A 21,590-nucleotide genomic window follows, 5' to 3' on the forward strand; every position below is an offset into this window, starting at 1 on the left:
ATCATCCTGTACTCCTTTAGTAAAGAATTATCCCTATTGCTTGTAAGTGATCAGCCTGTACCCCTTTAGTAAATCATTGTCCCCATTACTTGTAAGTGATCAGCCTGTACTCCTTTAGTAAATAATTGTCCCTATTAATACTTGTAAGTGATCAGCCTGTACCCCTTTAGTAAATATCCCTATTATTTGTTAGTGAGCAGCCTTTCTTGTAAATGATCAGCCTGTACCCCTTTGGTAAATCATTATCCCCATTACTTGTAAGTGACCAGCCTGTACTCCTTTAGTTAACCATTGTCCTCGTTACTTTTAAGTGATCAGCATGTACCCCTTTAGTAAATATCCCTATTGCTTGTAAGTGATCAGCCTGTACCCCTTTAGTAAATCACTGTGCTCATAAATTGTAAGTTATCAGCCTGTACTCCTTTAATAAATCATTGTCCCTAGTCCTTAGTAAATACCCCTATTACTTGTAGGTGATCAGCCTGTACCCCTTTAGTAAATATCCCTATTACTTGTAAATGATCATCCCGTACCCCTTTCGTAAATCATTATCCCCATTACTTGTAAGTGATCAGCCTGTACTCCTTTAGTTAATCATTGTCCCCATTACTTGTAAGTGATCAGCCTGTACTCCTTTAGTTAATAATTGTCCCCATTACTTGTAAGTGATCAGCATGTTCCCCTTTAGTAAATATCCCTATTGCTTGTAAGTGATCAGCCTGTACTCCTTTAGTAAATCACTGTCCTCATTAATTGTAAGTTATCAGCCTGTACTCCTTTAGTAATTCATTGTCCCCATTACTTGCAGGTGATCAGCCTGTACCCCTTTAGTAAACATCCCTATTGCTTATAAGTGATCAGCCTTACTTGTAAATAATCAGCCTGTACCCCTTTAGTAAATCATTATCCCCATTACTTGTAGGTGATCAGCCTGTACTCCTTTAATAAATCATTGTCCCTATTCTTTGTAAGTGATCAACCTGTACTCCTTTAGTAAATATCCCTATTACTTGTAAGTGATCAGCTTTACTGGTAATCGATCAGCCTGTACTCCTTTGGTAAATCATTGTCCCCAGTCTCTGTGTGACTTATAAGTACATCTCCTGCACTCCTTTAGCACATCAGTGTCTGTGTGAGCTCTGTAGATCCTGGGATCCTGGTGATCTGTGCTCAGGCTGATGACTTGTTGCAGGAGGTGTTGCAGCACTGAGCAGTCTCTGCTATAGACAGTCATCAGCTGTGCAGAGATCAGTCCTCTCCCTCCCTGGAGGAGAACTTTCTCCAGTGCTGATCATGTCTGGGGATTATTAGGCAGACAGTCATCTTCTCTGATCCCAGGAGCTTGCACTCTGCAGCATTTAAAGGGCACACAGCTGACGTTGTCAGTTCTGGAAGGCTGTCTACAGGATCGTGTAGCTGAAGGTATCTGCCAATCAGAGAGCTGGGAGAGGGCAGAGCCAGCCCTGCCCAGAGCCTGTGTGACTGTCACTTGTCCCCGAGCTGCTGTGTGTGTGTGTGAGAGCTCCGGAGGTCTGGGGAGATTTGTGCTGACTGCCAGCTGCAGCATGTCCAGAGACACAGGTGGAGGGTGAGTATGACGTCTATGGTCTGATCTATGACTTCACATGGGGGGGGGGGGGGGGGGGATGGGGAACCTGATCACCTACTTCAGTCCTGACCCAATGGGGCTCTTTGCTGCCAGAACCTGCTGGCACTGAAGGGGTTAATCAGAGTTTTTTTTTTCCCCAGCACTGTGTTACAGGTAAAATGTCTATATTTGAAGCAATCCGATTGCTTGTTTCTGATCAGAGAATACAATCATCAATCTTTTTTTGCTTCCATACTGATCGCTTTTTCATGATCATATTTGAAGATGACGACAATCAATTAGGCTGTAAAATTCTGCTTGCAAACCGATTTAGGCACCTGAGCGATTAGCTATGCGTTTCTAGAAGTGCGTCAATGTGCAACAGTAGAATTTGTTTTATCGTGTGCGGCCCATTCAGATCTGAGCCATGTGCTGTCACTTGAAGTACAAGCACATGTTTGGGACAGGATCGCACATTCATAGCCACATGAAGTGGGGGGCACCTGAAAAATGTGCGTAACGCGTGTTACAGCCAACCTCCTCCTCTTAGTAAATCTACTTTTTATTGGCCTAAAGGTTCGGCCATTACAACCAAACCGATTTAGCCACCTGAGCAATTTGTCACTTTTTTTAGAAGTGCGTCAATGCGCAACAGTAAAATGTGTTTTATTGCGTCATTCAGATCAGATCGATGTGCTGTCACTTGAAGTACAAGCACATTGTTGGGACAGAATCACACATTTATATCCACACAGACATAAAGTGGGGAGGGCACCTGAAAAATGTGTGTAATGCCTTGTACACACAGTCGGACATTCCAACCGCAAAATCCGTCTGATTTTTTCCGACGGATTTTGTCCGAAACTGGTGTTGCATACACACGGTCGGAAAAAGTTGTCGGAAAACGGGACAACGGGACTATGTAGAGGCTAGTAGCCAATAGCTTTGGTCTCATAATTTGATCTGAGCATGCGTGGAACTTTGCCTGTCGGAATTCTCTACAAACGATCAGAAAAAGTCAGATCTGATTTTTTTGTTGGAAAATTTTAGATCCTGCTCTCAAATTTTTTCCGTCGGAATTTCCAACGTAAAAAGTCCGAAAGAGCCCACACACGATCGGATTTTCCGACAGTATAATCCGATCGGACCTTTTCCATCTGAATTTCCGACCGTGTGTACAGGGCATTACGCGCGTTTTCGTTTTAGCAGCCAATCTCCTCCTCTTAGTAAATCTATGTTTTATTGGCCTAATAAAGGTTGAGCCATTACGACCAAACCGATTTAGACACCTGAGCAATTTGTCACGTGTTTTTATGCGTCAATACGCAACAGTAAAATGTGTTTTATCGCATGGAGCCCTTTTACATCTGAGCGATGTGCTGTCACTTGAAGTACAAGCGCGTCTTTGGGACAGGATCACGCGTTTATAGCCCCATAGGCGTAAAGTGGGGGGCACCTGAAAAATATGCCTAACGCTTGTTTTTGTGTTAGCAGCCAATCTCCTCCTTGTAGTAAATATACTGTTTATTGTCCTGAACGAGGACAATTATGTCTGAAAACATGCAAAAAATTTAGTAAAAGCGCACAGAAACGCTTTAAAAACGCTAAAGGGAGCCAACGTTCTTCAAGCGTGAACCTTGCCTTATGATGTACGCTGCAAATGATTCTGACTCAATGGATACATATTTTTCATCCATGGAACAAAAAAATTCATTTTGTCAAAATAACCCTTCGTGACAACTGCAGTACACTGAATTAGGTTGTCGACAAGTGATTATGAGCCGGTGTGTGGTTAAGCCCCGAAGGGAAGGAACAGAAAACTCTCTTATCTTAATGCTTATGTCTGGAAAATGTAGATGTTAGGGAACCAGAAATGTCCCCAGGTACCTGGATCTAAAAGGAGTGAAAAAAACTATCAGGATATAATAGGGAATAAGATGCATATTAGTTGTCATCAGATGTGACTTGATCCAATTGTTCACTGAAGATCTACTGACGTTATCTGATTTTGCTGGCACCATGCTTGTTCATGGAAGGGGCACAACTGTTTTATTTTTATTATTTATCGCAAGTATTTGTATAGTGCTGACAATTTATGTTTTACTTTACATATACGGTATCTCACAAAAGTGAGTACACCCCTCACATTTTTGTAATTGTTTTATTCTATCTTTTCGTGTGACAACACTGAAGAAATGACACTTTGTTACAATGTAAAGTAGTGAGTGTACAGCTTGTATAACGGTGTATATTTGCTGTCCCCTCAAAATAACTCAATACACAGCTATTAAATTGGTTGTAAAGGTTAATTTTTTATTTTCTAAATAGGTTCCTTTAAGCTAGTGCATTGTTGGTTCACTTACCTTTTCCTTCGATTTCCCTTCTAAATGTTTTTTTTCTTAGTTTTCTTTGTCTGAATTTCTCACTTCCTGTTCCTCCTCAGTGAGCTGTTCTGGCTGACTAAACACCGCTCGGATGATGGTGTGAAGTTTATTGAGGAGAATCAGGAAGTGAGAAATTCAGACAAATAAAAAAAACATTTAGAATGGAAATCGAAGGAAAAGGTAAGTGAACCAACAATGCACTAGCTTAAAGGAACCTATTTAGAAAATAAAAAACAAAGCTTTACAACCTCTTTAAAGTCTAAACTGCTGGCAACAAAAGTGAGTACACCCCTAAGTGAAAAAGGCCAAATTGGGCCCAAAGTGTCAATATTTTGAGTGGCCACTATTATTTTCTAGCACTGCCTTAACCCTCTTGGGCATGGAGTTCACCAGAGCTTCACAGGTTCCCACTGGAGTCCTCTTCCACTCCTCCAAGATGACATCACGGACCTGGTGGATGTTGGAGACCTTGCACTCCTCCACTTTCCGTTTGAGGATGCCCCACAGATGCTCAATAGGGTTTAGGTCTGGAGACATGCATGGCCAGTCCATCACCTTTACCCTCAGCTTCTTTAGCAAGGCAGTGGTTGTCTTGGAGGTATGTGTGGGGTCGTTATCATGTTGGAATACTGCCCTGCGGCCCAGTCTCTGAAGGGAGGGAATCATGCTTTGCTTCAGTATGTCACAGTACATGTTGGCATTCATGGTTCCCTCAGTGAACTGTAGCTCCCCAGTGCCGGAAGCACTCATTCAGCCCCAGACCATGACAGTCCCACAACCATGCTTTACTATAGGCAAAACACACTTCTCTTTATAGAAAAAAAGAGGCCCTAAGGCCAACGTAGCGCTTGAAAATATGTGAGAATTAATTTGAAATAAATGTGGAATGTTAATAAACAATATACAGCTGCTAGCACTTTAAAGTCTAATACAAAAACTTCAAACAGGTAAAATATAGAAAGTAAATGCAGCGCTAGTAAAATTAGTGATCAACTAAACAAGTGATGTAAAAAACTAAAACAAAATTCCATTGAAAAAATTCCAAGTGAAAAGAAAACGAATGTTGCGTACACACAACCGGACTTTTTGACGGACTTGGTACGGCGGACAATCCGACGGACTTTGCAGCTGAGGTCCGCCGGACTTTCAAACGAATGGACTTGGCCACACACGATCACTCCAAAAGTCAGATGGATTCGAACATGATGACGTAGAATAAGGAAGTTCATAGCCAGTAGCCAATAGCTGCCCTAGCGTCGGTTTTAGTCCGCCGGACTAGCACACAGACGAATGGATCGTCCGCTAAAAGCCGAGTCCAGCGGACAAATTTGAAGCCAGTCTTATTTCTAGGTCCGCCGGACTTTTGGGAAGAAAAAGTCCGCTGGAGCCCACACACGATCGAATTGTCCGACGGACTCTGGTCCGCTGGACCAAGTCCGCCGGAAAGTCTGATCGTGTGTACGCGGCATTAGGCAGAGTCCCATTGGGATTTAAGTCCATATATCAAACAATGGACACCCATCCATATAAGAGTGGTAGTTTGCAATGGCAAAATCTGTGTAGAGATCCTTCATATAAGTGCATCCAAACTCCACACCCAGGGAAGAAAGCAATCTGCTTACCAGATCGCCGTGACCACTAATCAGTGATCCCACCAAGCACAGGGAATGGTTAGGTCTCCCCAGGACCATTAAAAGGCTGTCTGGAGCTGTAGCTGGGGCCAATGGTACTCAAAAAACATAAAAAAAGGCTCCCATAGCTTGATACTGAATAAAAACGGATTTAATAAAGCAAATAAATTTGCACTTACAAAGTAGAAGCCGTTTAAAACTGATAGTTGGTTAAAAACGAAACCGCAGCATCTCCAGAGACTTCTGTTCACTTTCTGTGTAATTCGTCCATCCACCTCCTGTGAGGAAAAACGTGATGACGTCACGGTCGTAGGCTCCTCCCTAGGGGAGGGTCCTTGGGAGGAGTCTACGATGGTGACTTCATCAGTATCACTTTACATTGTAGCAAAGTTTTGTTTCTTCAGTGTACTCACTTTTGTGAGATACTGTATATTGTATATCCACATCAATCGCTGCCTTCAAGTAAAAGCTTACAATCTATGTTCCCTACCTCAAATGCCAGTGGTGGACTGGGCCGAGGGGCTGCTTTGATGACCCGTAAAAAGGCTGCACCACTTCCGCCGCAGACATGACTAAAGGCTTCCTGGTGAAGAGAAGTAGAAATTCCACTCCGGTGTCCTACCGAGTGTGGGATGGGGACGAGGACAGAGCACAGGCAGCCCCCCCCCAGCATGGATGGTGTACGTTGTATCTGAGCAGAGGCTGAGTCCGTGCCCCACTGGAGGTCCAGCCTGAGATGGGGGTTGGGAGGAGGCAGGGAAGAGGGAAAACAGGAAGGAGGCCGAGTCACTGCACCATGGGTCTCTGGGTTGTACTTGCCCCTTGGGCCAAAAGTTTCCAGTAAACCAACGTCATGCGCACAGCTTGCAATCTAAGGTCGTTACAACACATGCATAGATACACTTACTAGGGCCAATTTAGACAGGGGCCAATTAACCTACCAGCATGTCTTTGGAGTGTGGGAGAAAATCCTTGCAAGCACAGGGAGAACATGCAAACTCCATGCATGTAGTATCATGGTTGGTGTATAAACCAGTGACTCCAGTACTGCAAGGTTTCTAGCCTTGAATAAAAGACTCCCTTTTTCCAGAGTCATGTTATAAAAATAACTAGGAAGGTAACAAAGCTAAGCATTCTAGTTAAACAATTGCCCTTGGATGACCATCAACTGCCATGTGAGTGTCTACTGCAGTCATTCTTAACCTAGATCTATGGAACCTAGGGTTCCTCAAGAGGTTTCTTGAGCATCAAGCAATAGTGGATTCACTTCCTTTCTGATGCTGCCCATCAGGGCTGTCTTTAATATTGATTGGACCCTGGGTAAAACTTTTCTTTTCAGTTCTTTTCTTTTCCCCCATGCTGTTTTGCTCTCCACCTGCCATGAGACATACAATAAATAACAGCTAGACTCAAAATCAGTTTACTGAATTAGATCACGCAGCTATTGCGATTGGTTGCCAGAGATTACAGTATATCATTACTGCTCACTGACTGGTTGCTAGAGGTTATGTCACACATTAAGGCTCACTTATTAGTTGCTAGAGGTTACAGCACATGATTTCTGAATGATTTTTGCTTGTTGATTGGTTGTTAGAGATTACTGTGGATATGACCTCAGGGGGGCAAGGTATACATATCAATGCCACCGGCCACCGCTATTTACATATGAATGCCACCGCTATTTACATATGAATGCCGGTAATTTATAAGTAAACACAGGGTCTGCAGGTGAGTCATCTGTACACAACAATAGGGCAGAGCTGGGCAGCATTATTAGCAGCACTTCACACTGAGATATTGGGACACAGCACAGGACTAAAACCTCAAGGGACGAGGGAATTTAAACTAGAAAAGTTGGCAGGTATGAGGCAGCTGCTTTGGGCACCACAACCATGACAGGGCCCAGGGCAGCTGCCCCTTTTACCTTGCCTTAAAAACGGCCCTGCTCTCCGTATAGTCCTACGACTGGTGTCACTTGGCAAGATCAAAAGGTTGATGCTGGTGGAACCTTTTCATTTGTCTCTCAGATAAAAATTTCTGCTGATACCAATGATCGTTTTAAATGCCTATAAAGATGGAATTTCTCCCTCTGACCGCCAATGCGTGGCAGTTCTTGTAACAGGGACCTGAAAATGATTTCTAGTAAAGAGGTTGAGAAAGGCTGGTCTATTGGATATGAATTGAACAGGTTTTTGAGAAGGATCTGCATAGCAATGAGTATACCTAAAGAAGGTTCCACATTCAGGATGTAATGTGTGTGTGTGGCCAAATTTAGTGAGAAGTTGTCGTATATGTATTGGATACCTTACTGGCTTGCCCACAGTTCAAGTAGGGTGCTGAAGTGAATTGTTGGATGGTGCCACCATACATTCATAGATAAATAGGTATCTTCACCAGCATACCCTGGTATATTTTCATATAAAATAATAGCGTTTTGAGATTTCGCCAGCTCCCCTTCTCAAGACAAAGTAATGCATCACTCTGTCTTGAAAAAGGGATTATATAAGGTCCTGAAATGTCGACTTGCGATGCCTCTTTCCCTACGTAAATAACAGACAAGATTATCACTATACCATGGTGTTCTGGCAAAGATCCCTATTTTCCAATGCATAAATGTTGCGACTTTTCAGGATTTTATTTCCATAGTGTTATTGCTGATGTGGGGTTGTGGCCTAAACCTCTTCTAAAACCCGGAAGGTTTTACTCTCTTCATGACAAGGCCATTGTTTGCTATTTGGCACTGCGCTACTTTAACTGACGATTGTGCGGTCATACAATGCTGTACCCAAATGAAATTTAGATAATTGTTGTCACAGAAATAGAGCTTTCTTTAGGTGGTATTTGATCACCACTGGGGTTTATTTTTTATTTTTTGTGATATAAATGAAAAACACCGAAAATTTTGAAAAAAAATGATATATATATATATATATATATATATATATATATATATATATATATAATTTATTATAAATTTTGGACAAAATGTATGCTGCTACATGGTTTTTGATAAAAAAAAATCCCAATAAGTGTATTTTAATTGGTTTGCGCCTACAAACTATGGTATATATATAGTATATATATATATATATATACTGGAATACGTTTTCTTTTATATTACTAATGACGATAATCAATGACTTATAATGGGACTGTTATATTGAGGCGGGAAACCTGACACTAACTGACGCTGGGGGAACTAACTGACACTGATATCACCAGTGTCGCTAATACAGTGATCAGTGCTAAAAATATGCACTGTCACTGTAGTAATGACACTGGCTGGGACACCTAGGGTGATCTAGGGGTTACATATGTGCCTAACTATGTATAACATGTTTAAAGTGTGCTGCTTTTTGTAAATGATCTCTCAGTTTCTCATTGCTGCTTTGCAGGGATGAGAAACTGACAGATCGCTCTCTGTGTAGAATGCCGACAAGATTTCGGCTGTAAATTTACACAGCAGATCAGCAGGTGCCAACTTTGAATCTTTGGCTGGGACTTGCTGACCGCCTTCTGGGGGGGTGTGCTTGTGTGCGCCCTACTTTTGGAAGTAGGCAGCGATGGATATGTTGGTTAAAGTAGAATTCCAGTAGAATTCCAAGCTAAACATAACTAGTCTTTAAAATGCTTCCTCCGTCCTCCTAACACCCATTCTGACTAACTTGTGCAAGAAAGATGTATACAGTGGGGAAAATAATTATTTGATCCCCTGCAGATTTTGTAAGTTGTGTCCACTTAGAAAGAAATGAAGGGTCTATAATTTTTATCTTAGGTGTATTTTAATTGATAGAGACAGAATAGCAACCAAAAATCCAGAAAAACACGATACAACGCGATACAAATGTTATACATTTAGTTGCAGTTCAGTGAGTAAAATAAGTATGTGATCCCCAAGCAAAACACGACGTACTTGGTGGAGGAACCCTTGTTGGCAAGCACAGAGGTAAGATGTTTCTTGTAGTTGGTGACCAGGTTTGCAGACATCTCAGGAGGGATTTTGATCCACTCTTCTTTACAGATCTTTCAGATCCCTCTATAGCTTTCTATAGGATTAAGGTCCGGAGACTGGCTAGACCACTCCATGACCTTAATGTGCTTCTTCTTGAGCCACTCCTTTGTTACCATGACGGTATGTTTTGGGTCATTGTCATGCTGGAAGACCCATACACCACCCATCTTCATGGTTCTGAAGAAGGTTCTCATCTACGTTTTTACAATACATGGCTTACAGAATCAGCACGGGATCAAGTAATTATTTTCCCTTTACTGAATGCTTGATTTACTTTGGTCATGTGTTCCATCTTCCCTGTGTTAGTCAGTGGCGGTGGTAGGGGAAAGGAGGGAGCGACAATAACGGATGGGCAATAGGAACCTATGGGTGATGTCACCACTTTCCAGCTTTTGTCAAGCATTTTCTCCTCTCCCCGGCTAACATAGGGAATCATGTGACTGGACCAGAGCACATCAAAAGTCAAACGTTTCATCAAAGTAGCACTGGAAATTGTGTGACTTTGAAGTCAAACTAGTGTGAATGGAGTCTTAAAGCGATTGTTACCTCAACACTTCATATTCCAGACATGTGTCTCTGGTATCAAGTACTTGTATGAGAAAGTATCCTATTCTCTTTGTATTGCTTCCTTTGTGTGAAAGCCCTGGTGTCCCTACTAGCCCCATTGCTTTCCTATTAACCTCCCTGGCGGTATGATTAGTTCTGATTTTAGGTGCTGAAAGCGGTACAATTATTTTGCATGGAAATTTGGCGTTTTATATTGTAGGCCTGCAATTCTTAGGAATAACTCTCTTAAATCTGTTCAAACCAGAGTCTAGCAGACATCCCGGGTATAATAAAATTTATAATATAATAAATAATAATAAAAATTATTCAATAATGTAATCAAATCCAAAAATGTGCTCATTTGCAGAATTGTCGCTGTCATTAGATTTAGTGTTTGATGACGGATTTCCCCACAAATCGCTATCGCTCAATTCTGCAAGTGATTCTAATTTATTATCACTGTTTTCTAGTTGGTCTAAAATCACTTTTGACATAAAGGGACAGTTTTTGGTTGCTATGGGCAATCTCCAAATTCCAGGCAGAAAAAACAGTATTTATAATATAAAAGTGCATGCAGGGCACTGGACAGACCACTAGGGACAAAGGGGCTGTGTAATTTTTTTATACAGTACTGTAATCTGTAAGATTACAATTCTGTATGTGTATTGTGTGTTTTTACTTTTTTGAATTTGGCGCTGATCTCCGCTCCCGTGCGCCGTAACGTCACTGGGAGTGGAGCTCGTGGCACTCGGGCACTGTGTGAATCGAGCGGAGGACAGCTCGATCACACAGCGTGGAGGACATCGCTGGATCCAGGGGACAAGGTAGGTAACTCTCCATGTATCCAGCGATGCAATCCCGAGGTCTGGCTCGGGGTTACCGCTTATGGTACTGAAATCCCATCCCGAGCCAGACTCGGGATTACTGCCAGGGAGGTTAAAAACTGACCACACAAAGCAGGAGAGCACAATGTGGTCAGTTCTCTAGCTATGCTGGGAAATCAGCCTGCTCTCCTCCAATGATCTGACCTGTCCTGACACGCCCCCACTGTACAGCTATTCACTGTGAAGCTCAGTGCTGCTTCTCCTTCCCCCAGCTCTTATGCAGCTGAGAACAGAGGGAATGTGATCACCTATAAAAAAGGGAAAAAAGGTATTTATAATGTAATTTTATATCTATACACAAATGGTTTGTCTTTCATTTCTATTTTAAACTGAATGGATTGTTTTACAAGGTGATTCTTTACAATCACCTTAAGTAAAGCGAGTTATCCCACAAAACATTGTAGTAACTGCTTTGTTGTTTCCATTGTAATTGTTTTTTTCCTGAAGATAATGCCAACTAATATAATGAGTGGAATTTTTAAGATGAGGCGATAGGGATTAAAGAGTAACTAGCGTTACAAACATAAAACCTCATCGCCTTCCCCATCAGATTGTGAAATAGGAGGACAGAGACCTCAGGCTCAGCCATCATGGAGTTCTCACTGCTGTATGTTGCCCAGTACAGGAAAGTGTTTACATCCTGTAGAGTTTTCCTGGAAAGTCACGCTCGCTGAATGTGCAAGGCACATATGTCATCCTCTGAACTGGAATAATAATGTTCTCTTTACATGGCTTTTCAGAGGAATTGTAGGGACATTGCAGGCAGATCCATTACAAGGGGTAAGAAGAAGAGGCCTTTGGTACACAGGAGGGGGCACAGAATGTACACAAAGACCAATGCCGAAGTAGTTCACAGGTCATGGAGGGGGCATTTTGCTGTTGCTTTGGGTGTTAAAGTGGTTGTAAACCCTTACAAACCACTTTGACCTACAGGTAAGCCTAGATTAAGGCTTACCTGTAGGTCCAAGAAATATCTCCTAAACCTACACGGTTTAGGAGATATTTACAAATAGACAGGCACCACTGTCTACAGCGCATGTGCCGTAAGACAGCGGAGTGCAGCGCACTGAGTGCGCTGCAGATCACGCCGATATGCCGCACGTGTCAGCTCCCGTGCGCATACACGGTAGTGACGTCATTGTGGCTCCGGCGAATAACAGCGCCGGAGCAGCAAGACCCGGAAGTCACTCCAGGATACATAGCAGCGGTGAAGATAAAGGAGGAGGACCGCTTCGGGGGTTTTGTTCTCAGGTAAGCCTTTGCCTTGCAGGTTGCATTTTTTTTTTAGTGCCTTTACTTCCTCTTTAAAGTGGTTGTATACTCGAATTTTTTAACTTTTACCTACAGGAAAGCCTATAATAAGGCTTACCTGTAGGTAAAAAATATATCTCCTAAACCTGTACGCAGCGGCGCATGCGCACAAGGGGATTCTCGGCCTGAAAATCCGGCAGTGGCCGGCCGGCCGGAATGAAATCTCCCGCGCGCATGCGCGGGAGTGACGATATCGTGGCTCCGGCCACTCACAGCGCCGGAGCCGCGATACCTGGAAGAAACGCAGAGGGAGCATGTCAGCTCCCTCGGCGTGGATCGGGCCAGATGTCGGGGCCTCGTTCTAAGGTAAGTATTTCATAATGAGCTAGTATGCGGTGCATACTAGCTCATTATGCCTTTTGCTTTGCAGGTTTAAAAAAAAAAATTTGCGGGTTTACTACCGCTTTAAGGTGATTTCTCAACCAAATAAAGCATAGAAACATAAATAGACGGGTGAATATTAAAAATGAATTAAACAGCATTTTTTGTTTACGGTGGTCAGATGCAGTGTAGTTCCACTTTAAAGAATCCTTTAATTAAAGGTTGGAGAACTAAAATAGTACTGTTTGATGGCCCGAGTTCTTATTTGTCAGCTGTCCTTGGTTACCAGGGACAGTCCCTAACTTTGAAGTTGTGTCCCTGGAAGTGTCCTTGTTGCAGAATATAATTTACAGTTTTTTTTTTTTCAATTCATTGTGGAACTATGGGTAAAAGTCAAAATGATATATATGCTGTAGTTCTGCACTACCAGTCATGCAGACATTTTTGTTGTTCTGAGTCTCTTCTGTAACATAGTTGTATTTCCTGTTATGCCTGCCAATAGATACTTTTTCACTTTCTGTAACAGGGTGACAATGATGTTTATTCTGTAGTGAATTCACATAACAATGTTTTCACCCTGTGTATAGAGTATTTATGGATGGGCATGTAGTTCTAAATGGACTTTAAAGCGCTATTAAACCCAAAAGCAAACATTTATTATATTGCAGCTTACCAACTCAGTGTGTGTCCTGAAGTGACCATTCATGGATGTCCTTGTGTCATCATTGTGGCAATCGCAGGTCTAATGACTATGAAACTAAACTTGAGAAGAGCACACCTAGATAATATATTCAGGTTTTGGCTGGGTTTTACCACTGGGTTCTTCAAGATCGTTGGTCAAGTGGCTGGCTGTGATCAAATGCGTTAACCCCAGAATGGGGTTTCTCTGGTCTGTAGAGCTCCTGTGGTACAACACAAGAATGAATGAGGTTCTTCCATTATCTAATGTGACTCAGTACTAAAAATGCTGCATGTAGTTTACAGGATGGCTGCTCGCCATACTCTCCACATACACTATCATTATTATCCAATTTTAGCACCAACATACAGGACAACCTTTTTACTGAAGCTGCAATGTAAAAAAATTTACTCAGGTATACATGGATAGTAAAAGACACTTAAAGGTACACCTCAAGCTCAAGGATAAAGTGTTGAAAGGAGAGGGACCCGATAAGAGTAGAAGGGGATGGGCGGTAGATCTGGGACCACTTAAGCAAGAGCAATGGGACGAGACCTTAGCACAGGGGAACCTGGTATCTATTTCTCCATCACAGCGTATGTCCCATAAGCTCTTTATATATAGGGCATACTACACCCCTAAGAAAATGTGGAAAATAAATAGAAAATCTAATGGCAACTGCCCCAGATGTGGGGCATTAGGGGATCTTCTCCATATGGTATGGAAATGCCCAAAATTATATCAGTACTGGATAGAAATTGTATATAGAATTAATAGGATTTTTAACGCCGCCCTAAAACCAGAAGCTAAGACTTGTCTACTAGGGATTATGGAAGGGGGTAGAGTATCTGCGGTAACAAAGATATCTATACTGAGGTGCTTATACCAAGCCAGGCGACTAATTGCGATGAACTGGCAGGCAAAAAGCCCCCCAGCATTACAAGCATGGGTAAACGCCATAAACTCCACAATTTGGTGTGAACGAACAATGTTTGTTAGACAAAATAATATAAAAAAATTTAGGGCGCTTTGGAACCCATGGTTGAGGGATATTGGCTACCCCCTGGATGAGACAGAGGATGACAAGACTTAGTGAGTACTTACTTGGTTTGGGCTTGGCGTAGGTTGAGGACTCTTTGGCGCTCTTTATTGCTGCTCCCGAAGTGATCTGCCATTCGCCCGCCAGTCAGCCTGAAGTGGTCAGGCCGGTGTCAGCAACACGTGTTCTTAAGAATAGGGTATTGGGGGGGGGGGGTGGCTTAGCATGCGGGGTAGGGATAATTAGTATGTTATTACATGGTTATACCTGAGTATTTTGGTAAATTTTACGATGGTAGAATTTGTATTTTTTTTGTGGTTTTATATGTCAATTTTTTGTAACTATGTCTATGTTATATCAAGGAAAAAAAAAATTCAATAAAGAGTAATTAAATTAAAAAAAAAAAAAAAAAAAGGTACACCTCAACAGCTTACAACACAACAAATCACGTCCGCCATGTTAGAAATGGGCAATGGAAATGGAAAGTAATTAAAATACAGTGTTAGCAACATGCATGACAGACCCAAAACCTAGTAGTCAGCTAGTTAAAACTAAATAGTAAAAAACAAATAATATTGCAAAGTCTCAATCTTAATTCAATTTACCTGACCTAATTGTTGCTATTAAACTAGAGTAGCCAACAGCACTTATACCCAGAAGATCTTTTTCTTATTATGCTCAATCTAGTTTATTTCCCAAATAGGGCTTTCTGTATTCCTGTTTATAAAAACGACTTCATCCCAGAAATATGAATCAGAAAGAAAAAAACATTAGTAATTACACAAATTCTTATTTGTTTTCTTTATAGTAATTTAAACTAAAAATACAGGCAGTGCTTCCATGGCCCTCACGCACAAAACCAAATAAAAGGGAGTCTGCATGAGCGCATATAGGGCCAAAACGCACAAATTATACCATATTTTGCAGCATGCATTATTAGGAGTGGAAGACTTCATCCTTGCCCTGGACGCTGTACCAGTCTGTCCCGGTACTGTGACAACGCTTGCTTTCTGTGCATCAAAGGAGGAGTAAAGTTGTCACCCCTGGGCTCATCGCTCCGATTTTGAACTTCTGACGGATGTGCTAAAGCCTGCACATTCAGTCTGCTCAACAGTTTGAACCTGTGGATGAGCTAGCGCCATATCATCATTCGGTTGCATGACAGCGAAGCCGCCACAGGCCAGAAGAAGAATCACGTGGCCTTCAAAGTATGAAAAGGTAAGTATAGCAACTCATTAACAGCTAATTAACCCCAAGGCAAGAATTTTTTATAACCCAAGGGGGTACATCTGAAGTCCCACACATTTTTGTGTTCTAGTATTTATCGTATTGGGGACGGTGCCTCCTGAGGGTAGATGTTCCATAACAATCTATCTCTACACACAAACTTTGGAATGATCTAGGGTTTAGTTATTCTTGAAGTATTCTAGTAGTGGCTTCAATAAAACTTGAATCAAGAAAATCTTTTTATTAACAATTGCTTGTTAATGGAAATTGCTCTTAAAATCATATCAGCCTGAAAATGTAACTGCCTGTTATCAGGATAATTATATCAGTATTTTCATGGAAAATGTGTTATTATCTCTCGCCCAACTCCGTTTGTATTAGCAGATCATTTAAACTGACAGTATATTTTCTTTGATTAAGCAGAGTTGTTCCAGTGCGCTTCCATTATAAACTCCAGTATTCTGTTTTGATGGAGGACATGGCATAAATGAGCACTGATAATGTCCTTTATCTCTGGCTCATTAATAACATATGCTTGTTGCTGTCCTGGTAACAGCTAATATCCCTGTGCTGTGTAGTGGGAGTACGTGGGCGCTCAGAGGAGTAATAAGGGTATAAGTACATCTCATGATAAAAGCACACTGAGGTCATTCGTTACTTTCATCTCAGAAGATTACAGTAAAAAAAATACATATTTTCAAATCATGCTTAGAGTTGACTTATTATGTCCACACTTTACGTAAAATAGTAGAAAACATGTCAGTACTACTAGATCATATTGTTATTTTAAGTAAAAAGTACCTTTTTTTTGCCATTAATAAAAAATATATATATGATTTTGTGCTGCTTAATGTGTCCTATAGCCTAGGCAGCCCACACCACATGAACCTTGGCTACCAGTAATGCCACGTACATACGATCGGACTATCCAGCGGACTTGGTCGGGCGGACTCTGGTGTCGCCTGTGTGTGGGCTCCGGTGGACTTTTTCTTTCCAAAAGTCCGGCGGACTTAGAAAGAAGTTTTGACTCAAAATTGTCCACCGGACTGCCAAGTCTGTGTGCTAGTCCGCCGGATTTTTGAAATGAACAGACTTACCCACACACGAGTAAAGTCTGTTCATTTTGAACGTGACTCTAGGTAGACGGGGACTAGCGAAGGAAGTCAATGTTGCCACCTCCATCGGCGAGATTGACACCTCGCTAGCCCCGTCACCTGGTATGGATTTAAAGGGGAAGCCCTATGCTGAAAAAACGGCATGGGGGTCCCCCCAAAGTCCATAGCAGACCCTTATCCGTGCATGCAGCCCGGCCAGTCAGGAAAGGGGTGGGGACGAGCAAGCGCCCCCCTCCTGAGCCGTACCAGGCTGCGTGCCCTCAACATGGGGCGGTGCTTTAGGGAAGGGGGAGCCCTGCGGCCCCCCCACCCCAAAGCACCTTGTCCCCATGTTGATGAGGACAAGGGCCTCTTCCCGACAACCCTGGACATTGGTTGTCGGGGTCTGCGGGAGGGGGCTTATCGGAATCCGGGAGCCCTCTTTAATAAGGGGGCCCCCAGATCCCGGCCCCCCACCCTATGTGAATGAGTATGGGGTACGATGTACGATAGGGGTCTGCTATGGACTTTGGGGGGACCCCCACGCCGTTTTTTTGGCGTAGGGGTTCCCCTTTAAATCCATACCAGGTGACGGGGCCAGCGAGGTGTCAATCTCGCCGATGGAGGTGGCGACATTGACTTCTTTCGATAGTCCCGTCTACCTGGAGCCATGTTCAAAATGAACTGACTTTTCTCCGTGTGTGGGCAAGTCCATTCATTTCAAAAGTCCAGCAGACTCCCACCATAGTCCGGCGGGTATTTCCGCCAGACCTAGTCCGCCGGAAAAGTCCGGTTGTGTGTGGGCAGTTCCGCTCGTTCGGAAAGTCTGGCGGACCTCAGCTGCAAAGTCCGGCGGCTCGTCCGCCGGATAGTCCGATTGTGTGTACGCGGCATTAGATCTCATAATAATAGGTACTGCTAGTAGGAAGGAAAATGATAAATGGTTTTCAATTTTTTTTACAAATAAATATCTGAAAAATGTGGCGTGCATTTGTATTCAGCCCCCCTGAGTCAATACTTTGTAGAACCACCTTTTACTGCAATTACAGCTGCAAGTCTTTTTGGGGATGTTTCTACCAGCTTTCTCTAGAGAGTGGAAGTTTTGCCCATTCTTGTTTTGCAAAATAGCTCAAGCTCTGTCAGATTGGATAGAGAGTGTCCGTGAACAGCAATTTTTAAGTCATGTCACAGATTCTCAATTGGATTTAGGTCTGGGCCATTCTAACACAACGCTCTGGCTGTATGTTTAGGGTCTTTATCCTGCTGGAAGATGAACCTCTGCCCCAGTCTCAAGTCTTTTGCAGACTAACAGTTTTTTTTAAAGATTGCCCTGTATTTGGCTCCATCCATCTTCCCATCCACTCTGACCAGCTTCCCTGTCCCTGCTGAAGAAAAGCATCCCCACAGCATGATGCTGCCACCACCATGTTTCACGGTGGGGATTGTGTGTTCAGAGTGATGTGCAGTGTTCGTTTTCTGTCACATATAGCGTTTTGCTTTTAGACCAAAAAGTACAATTTTTGCTGTGTCCCCCACATGGCTTCTCGCAAACTGCAAACAGGACTTCTATGGCTTACTTTCAACAATGGCTTTCTTCTTGCCACTCTTCTATAAAGGCCAGATTTGTGGAGTGCATGACTGATAGTTTAGTAGTGATAGTAGATTCTCCCACCTGAGCTGTAGATCTCTGCAGCTTCTCCAGAGTTACCATGGGCCTGTTGGCTGCTTCTCTGATTAATGCTCTCCTTCCCCGGCCTGTCAGTTTAGGTGGACGGCCATGTCTGGGTAGGTTTGCAGTTGTGCCATACTCTTTCCATTTTTGGATGATGGATTGAACAGTGCTCCGTGAGATGTTCAAATCTTGGAAAATTTTTTATAACCTAACCCTGCTTTAAACGTATCCACAACTTTATCCCTGACCTATCTGGTGTGTTCCTTGGCTTTTGTTGAGGCTTGATGCTGTTTGTTTACTAAGGCTCTAACAAACCTCTGAGGGTTTCACAGAACAGCTGTGTTTATACTGAGATTAAATTACACACAGGTGGACTCTATTTACTAAGTAGGTGACTTCTGAAGGCAATTGGTTCTACTAGATTTTAGTTAGGGGTATCGGAGTAAAGGGGGCTGAATACAAATGCATGCCACAGTTTTCAGATTATTATTTGTAAAAAATGTTGAAACCATTTATAATTTTCCTTCCACTTCACAATTATGTGCCTCTTTGTATTGGTCTATCAACATGTTCTCCCTGTGCCTGCGTGGGTTTCCTCCAGGTAGTCTGGTTTCCTCCCACACTCCAAAGACATGCTGGTAAGTTAATTGACTCCCGTCTAAATTGGCCCTAGTCAAGGGCATCGGGAGCCTTTGGGGTAAGACCACACTATATCAAGATACCTCTCAACTCAAGAGAAGCTGGCAGCCCTGTGGGGGAAGGGGCGCACAAGGGGGCCTGAGCAGCAGAGGGAAGGGGGATCCTGAACAGAAGGGGGTGATCGTTCTGGGATTTACTATTATCTATAGTTAGTATAGTTTTTAAATAAATAAAAAAAAAGAAATAATTTATTATAGAATCTATAATCTTATACTACATATTGGAGCTATGTATAATTGGTATAATGATAACCAAGGAAATAAAAGTTCTGCTACCAGAACTATATAAAGAGTAAATTGAAAGAGGAGAGAGAAAACGGGGAAAAGTAGAAGAGAGAGAAAGAAGATGAAAGAAAAAAGTAATCTTAGGTAGGAGAAAAAATAGATAAGGAAAAAAGAAATGAGAGGTAGTAGGGGTCCCCGGGGTAGTATATGGTAATAAACACATACCATGAATGCAGGGAATGGAAGTATAAATCGAGATTACCAAGGTCTTAGTAGGGAAGCATCAAAATTGGAAGGCATAAAGTGAGTCACCCAGGGATTCCATATATTCTCAAAGTTGGATATTTTATCTTGGGTTATAGCCTCTGTTTTGGCATGGATCATTGCTTGATTGACATATATTTACTAAAAGCAGAGGCCTTGTAAAAAAAAAACGGTGGCACTTGCAATTTTTTGTGTTGCACGATACACAAATCAACACACTAAAATAAATTTTAGTGCACACAACCATAATATAATGCCCATTTTCTCAGTAAAATATAAAACATGGAGGTTGAGTAAATAGATAACAAACACGTTAAAATTGTACGTGCTGTACTCAAAATTATCTATAAGCAGTGCTTTAAAAGCCTTAATCAATTTAAAAATAAGCATGAGTGATGGCCTTAGAAATATAGCTTTTACTCTGGTTCTGAATGATACCTCACATGTGTGGTACAATCACTATTTACATACATGTGCGTGCCCTGTGGGGCGTGTTTACATTTGGGTTTGTGTGCTGGAATATGGGGTTGCTTTGAAAATTTTTGAACAACACTGAATTTTTTTAATTTTTTTTTTACACACATATAACATAAATATACACACATATCACCATAGATTTGTGGACGCCTGACCATCCCAAGTTTATTGATCCTAACATGCCTAACATCCTGAATCTTAGATTGTGTTCAGTAGTAAAAGCAAAAAAAAAAACCTATATGGAGATGTTGACTTTTCCCACAAAAAAGGTGAACTTGGATCTGTCCCCATTGCACTTCATTAACCTTTTTTTTTTTTCAAATATAATTTTTATTGAAACCCACAAAAGCAAAAGCAGGACATTGCATCCACTTGTTAAGACATTTATTAACAACTTTTAACAGTACAATAAACAATGCACATTCCAAAATATTACATTATACAATACATTCACAGAATACAAAGTAGAATAATGTTCTTGTATATAGCCAAAGCAGGTTTATAAAACAAATTGAACCTGAGATGTCATTAGTCGTTAATATCTCAAAGTGTATGTATCCCTCGATATGGTTTAGGAAGACATTCTTATCGTATCTCTTCCCCAGTACTTTAAATTAGACTCCCTCCAAGGGTGAGGGCACACTGAGCGGTTGAGTTCCCACTTTAAGTCAATAGATTATTAAGAATTAGGTCCAATGGAGCCAAGCCAGGGGTGGCTAACCAGTATCCCAGATCTTATTGAACTGAGTCGGGCTGCCTCTATGCTGTTAATGAACCTTTTAATTGGTTCTGAAGGTGACCATTACACAAAAGGACCAGGGGTGTGATTAGATGATGACATAGGGCATGGTGAAGCTTGATATTTATGAAATCATTTTTATTTCTGATAACTTGATTGTTTTCATATTAGCTTTAACTAAAGTGAAAAATGTGCTCTTCATGTGCTTCCTATATAGGAGGTTTAATTTCATTTAAAGTGGAACTAAACCCTTCTATCCTTTACAGCTGCCATCTTTGCCTACTGCTGTTTGACCTGCAGTTGCCATGGTGCTGCACATGTGATCAGTTATAACACCAGCCAATTGATGATTGACAGTTCAGTTGAGAGCGTAAGCAACTGTGATAGTTGCCTTGAATGTAACCGTTTTAGGAAACTGTTAAATAAATGGATTTAGTTCTGCTTGAAGTAAGATTAGCATTGCATTAATTTGTTAAAAATGTTCTATATAGTTGCAAATATATTCCATATATGGGCTTGGTAGTACTACTCAGAGAGTGCACCTTGCTGTTTCTCAATGCAAGCCTGCCATTCAGGTATGATTGTTATATGTAAAGTGCTGTCTGTATGGTTGATATTTTATCTCAGCAGTATATTGGATACAGGAAAAAAGTTCTGATACACAATACGTTGTATAACCAAAAGGGTGGGGACACCTCATCAAATTACTAAATTCAGGTGTTTCCAGTAAATAGTACGGTTACTGTTACCACATACAAAGACATTTTAGACCAGGGATCAGAGACGCTGCTGCATTTAT

The 21,590-nt window shown here is 41.8% G+C and overlaps 1 protein-coding gene across 1 annotated transcript in view; it reads left to right on the forward strand.

Moving 5' to 3' along the window:
• The first annotated feature begins 1,270 nt into the window (after positions 1-1,270).
• The window catches only part of TTC39A (tetratricopeptide repeat domain 39A), a 118,140-nt gene continuing 97,820 nt past the window's right edge, over positions 1,271-21,590 (forward strand). The window contains exon 1 of the mRNA XM_077450259.1: positions 1,271-1,588. Within this exon, the coding sequence (XP_077306385.1) occupies positions 1,566-1,588 (23 nt within the window). The 5' untranslated portion in view covers positions 1,271-1,565. The remainder of the gene's footprint in view (positions 1,589-21,590) is intronic.

Source organism: Lithobates pipiens, unplaced genomic scaffold, assembly GCF_037356315.1.
Source record: "Lithobates pipiens isolate NorthernLeopardFrog02 unplaced genomic scaffold, aLitPip1_a1.2 Scaffold_23, whole genome shotgun sequence".
Taxonomy (NCBI): Eukaryota; Metazoa; Chordata; class Amphibia; order Anura; family Ranidae; genus Lithobates; species Lithobates pipiens.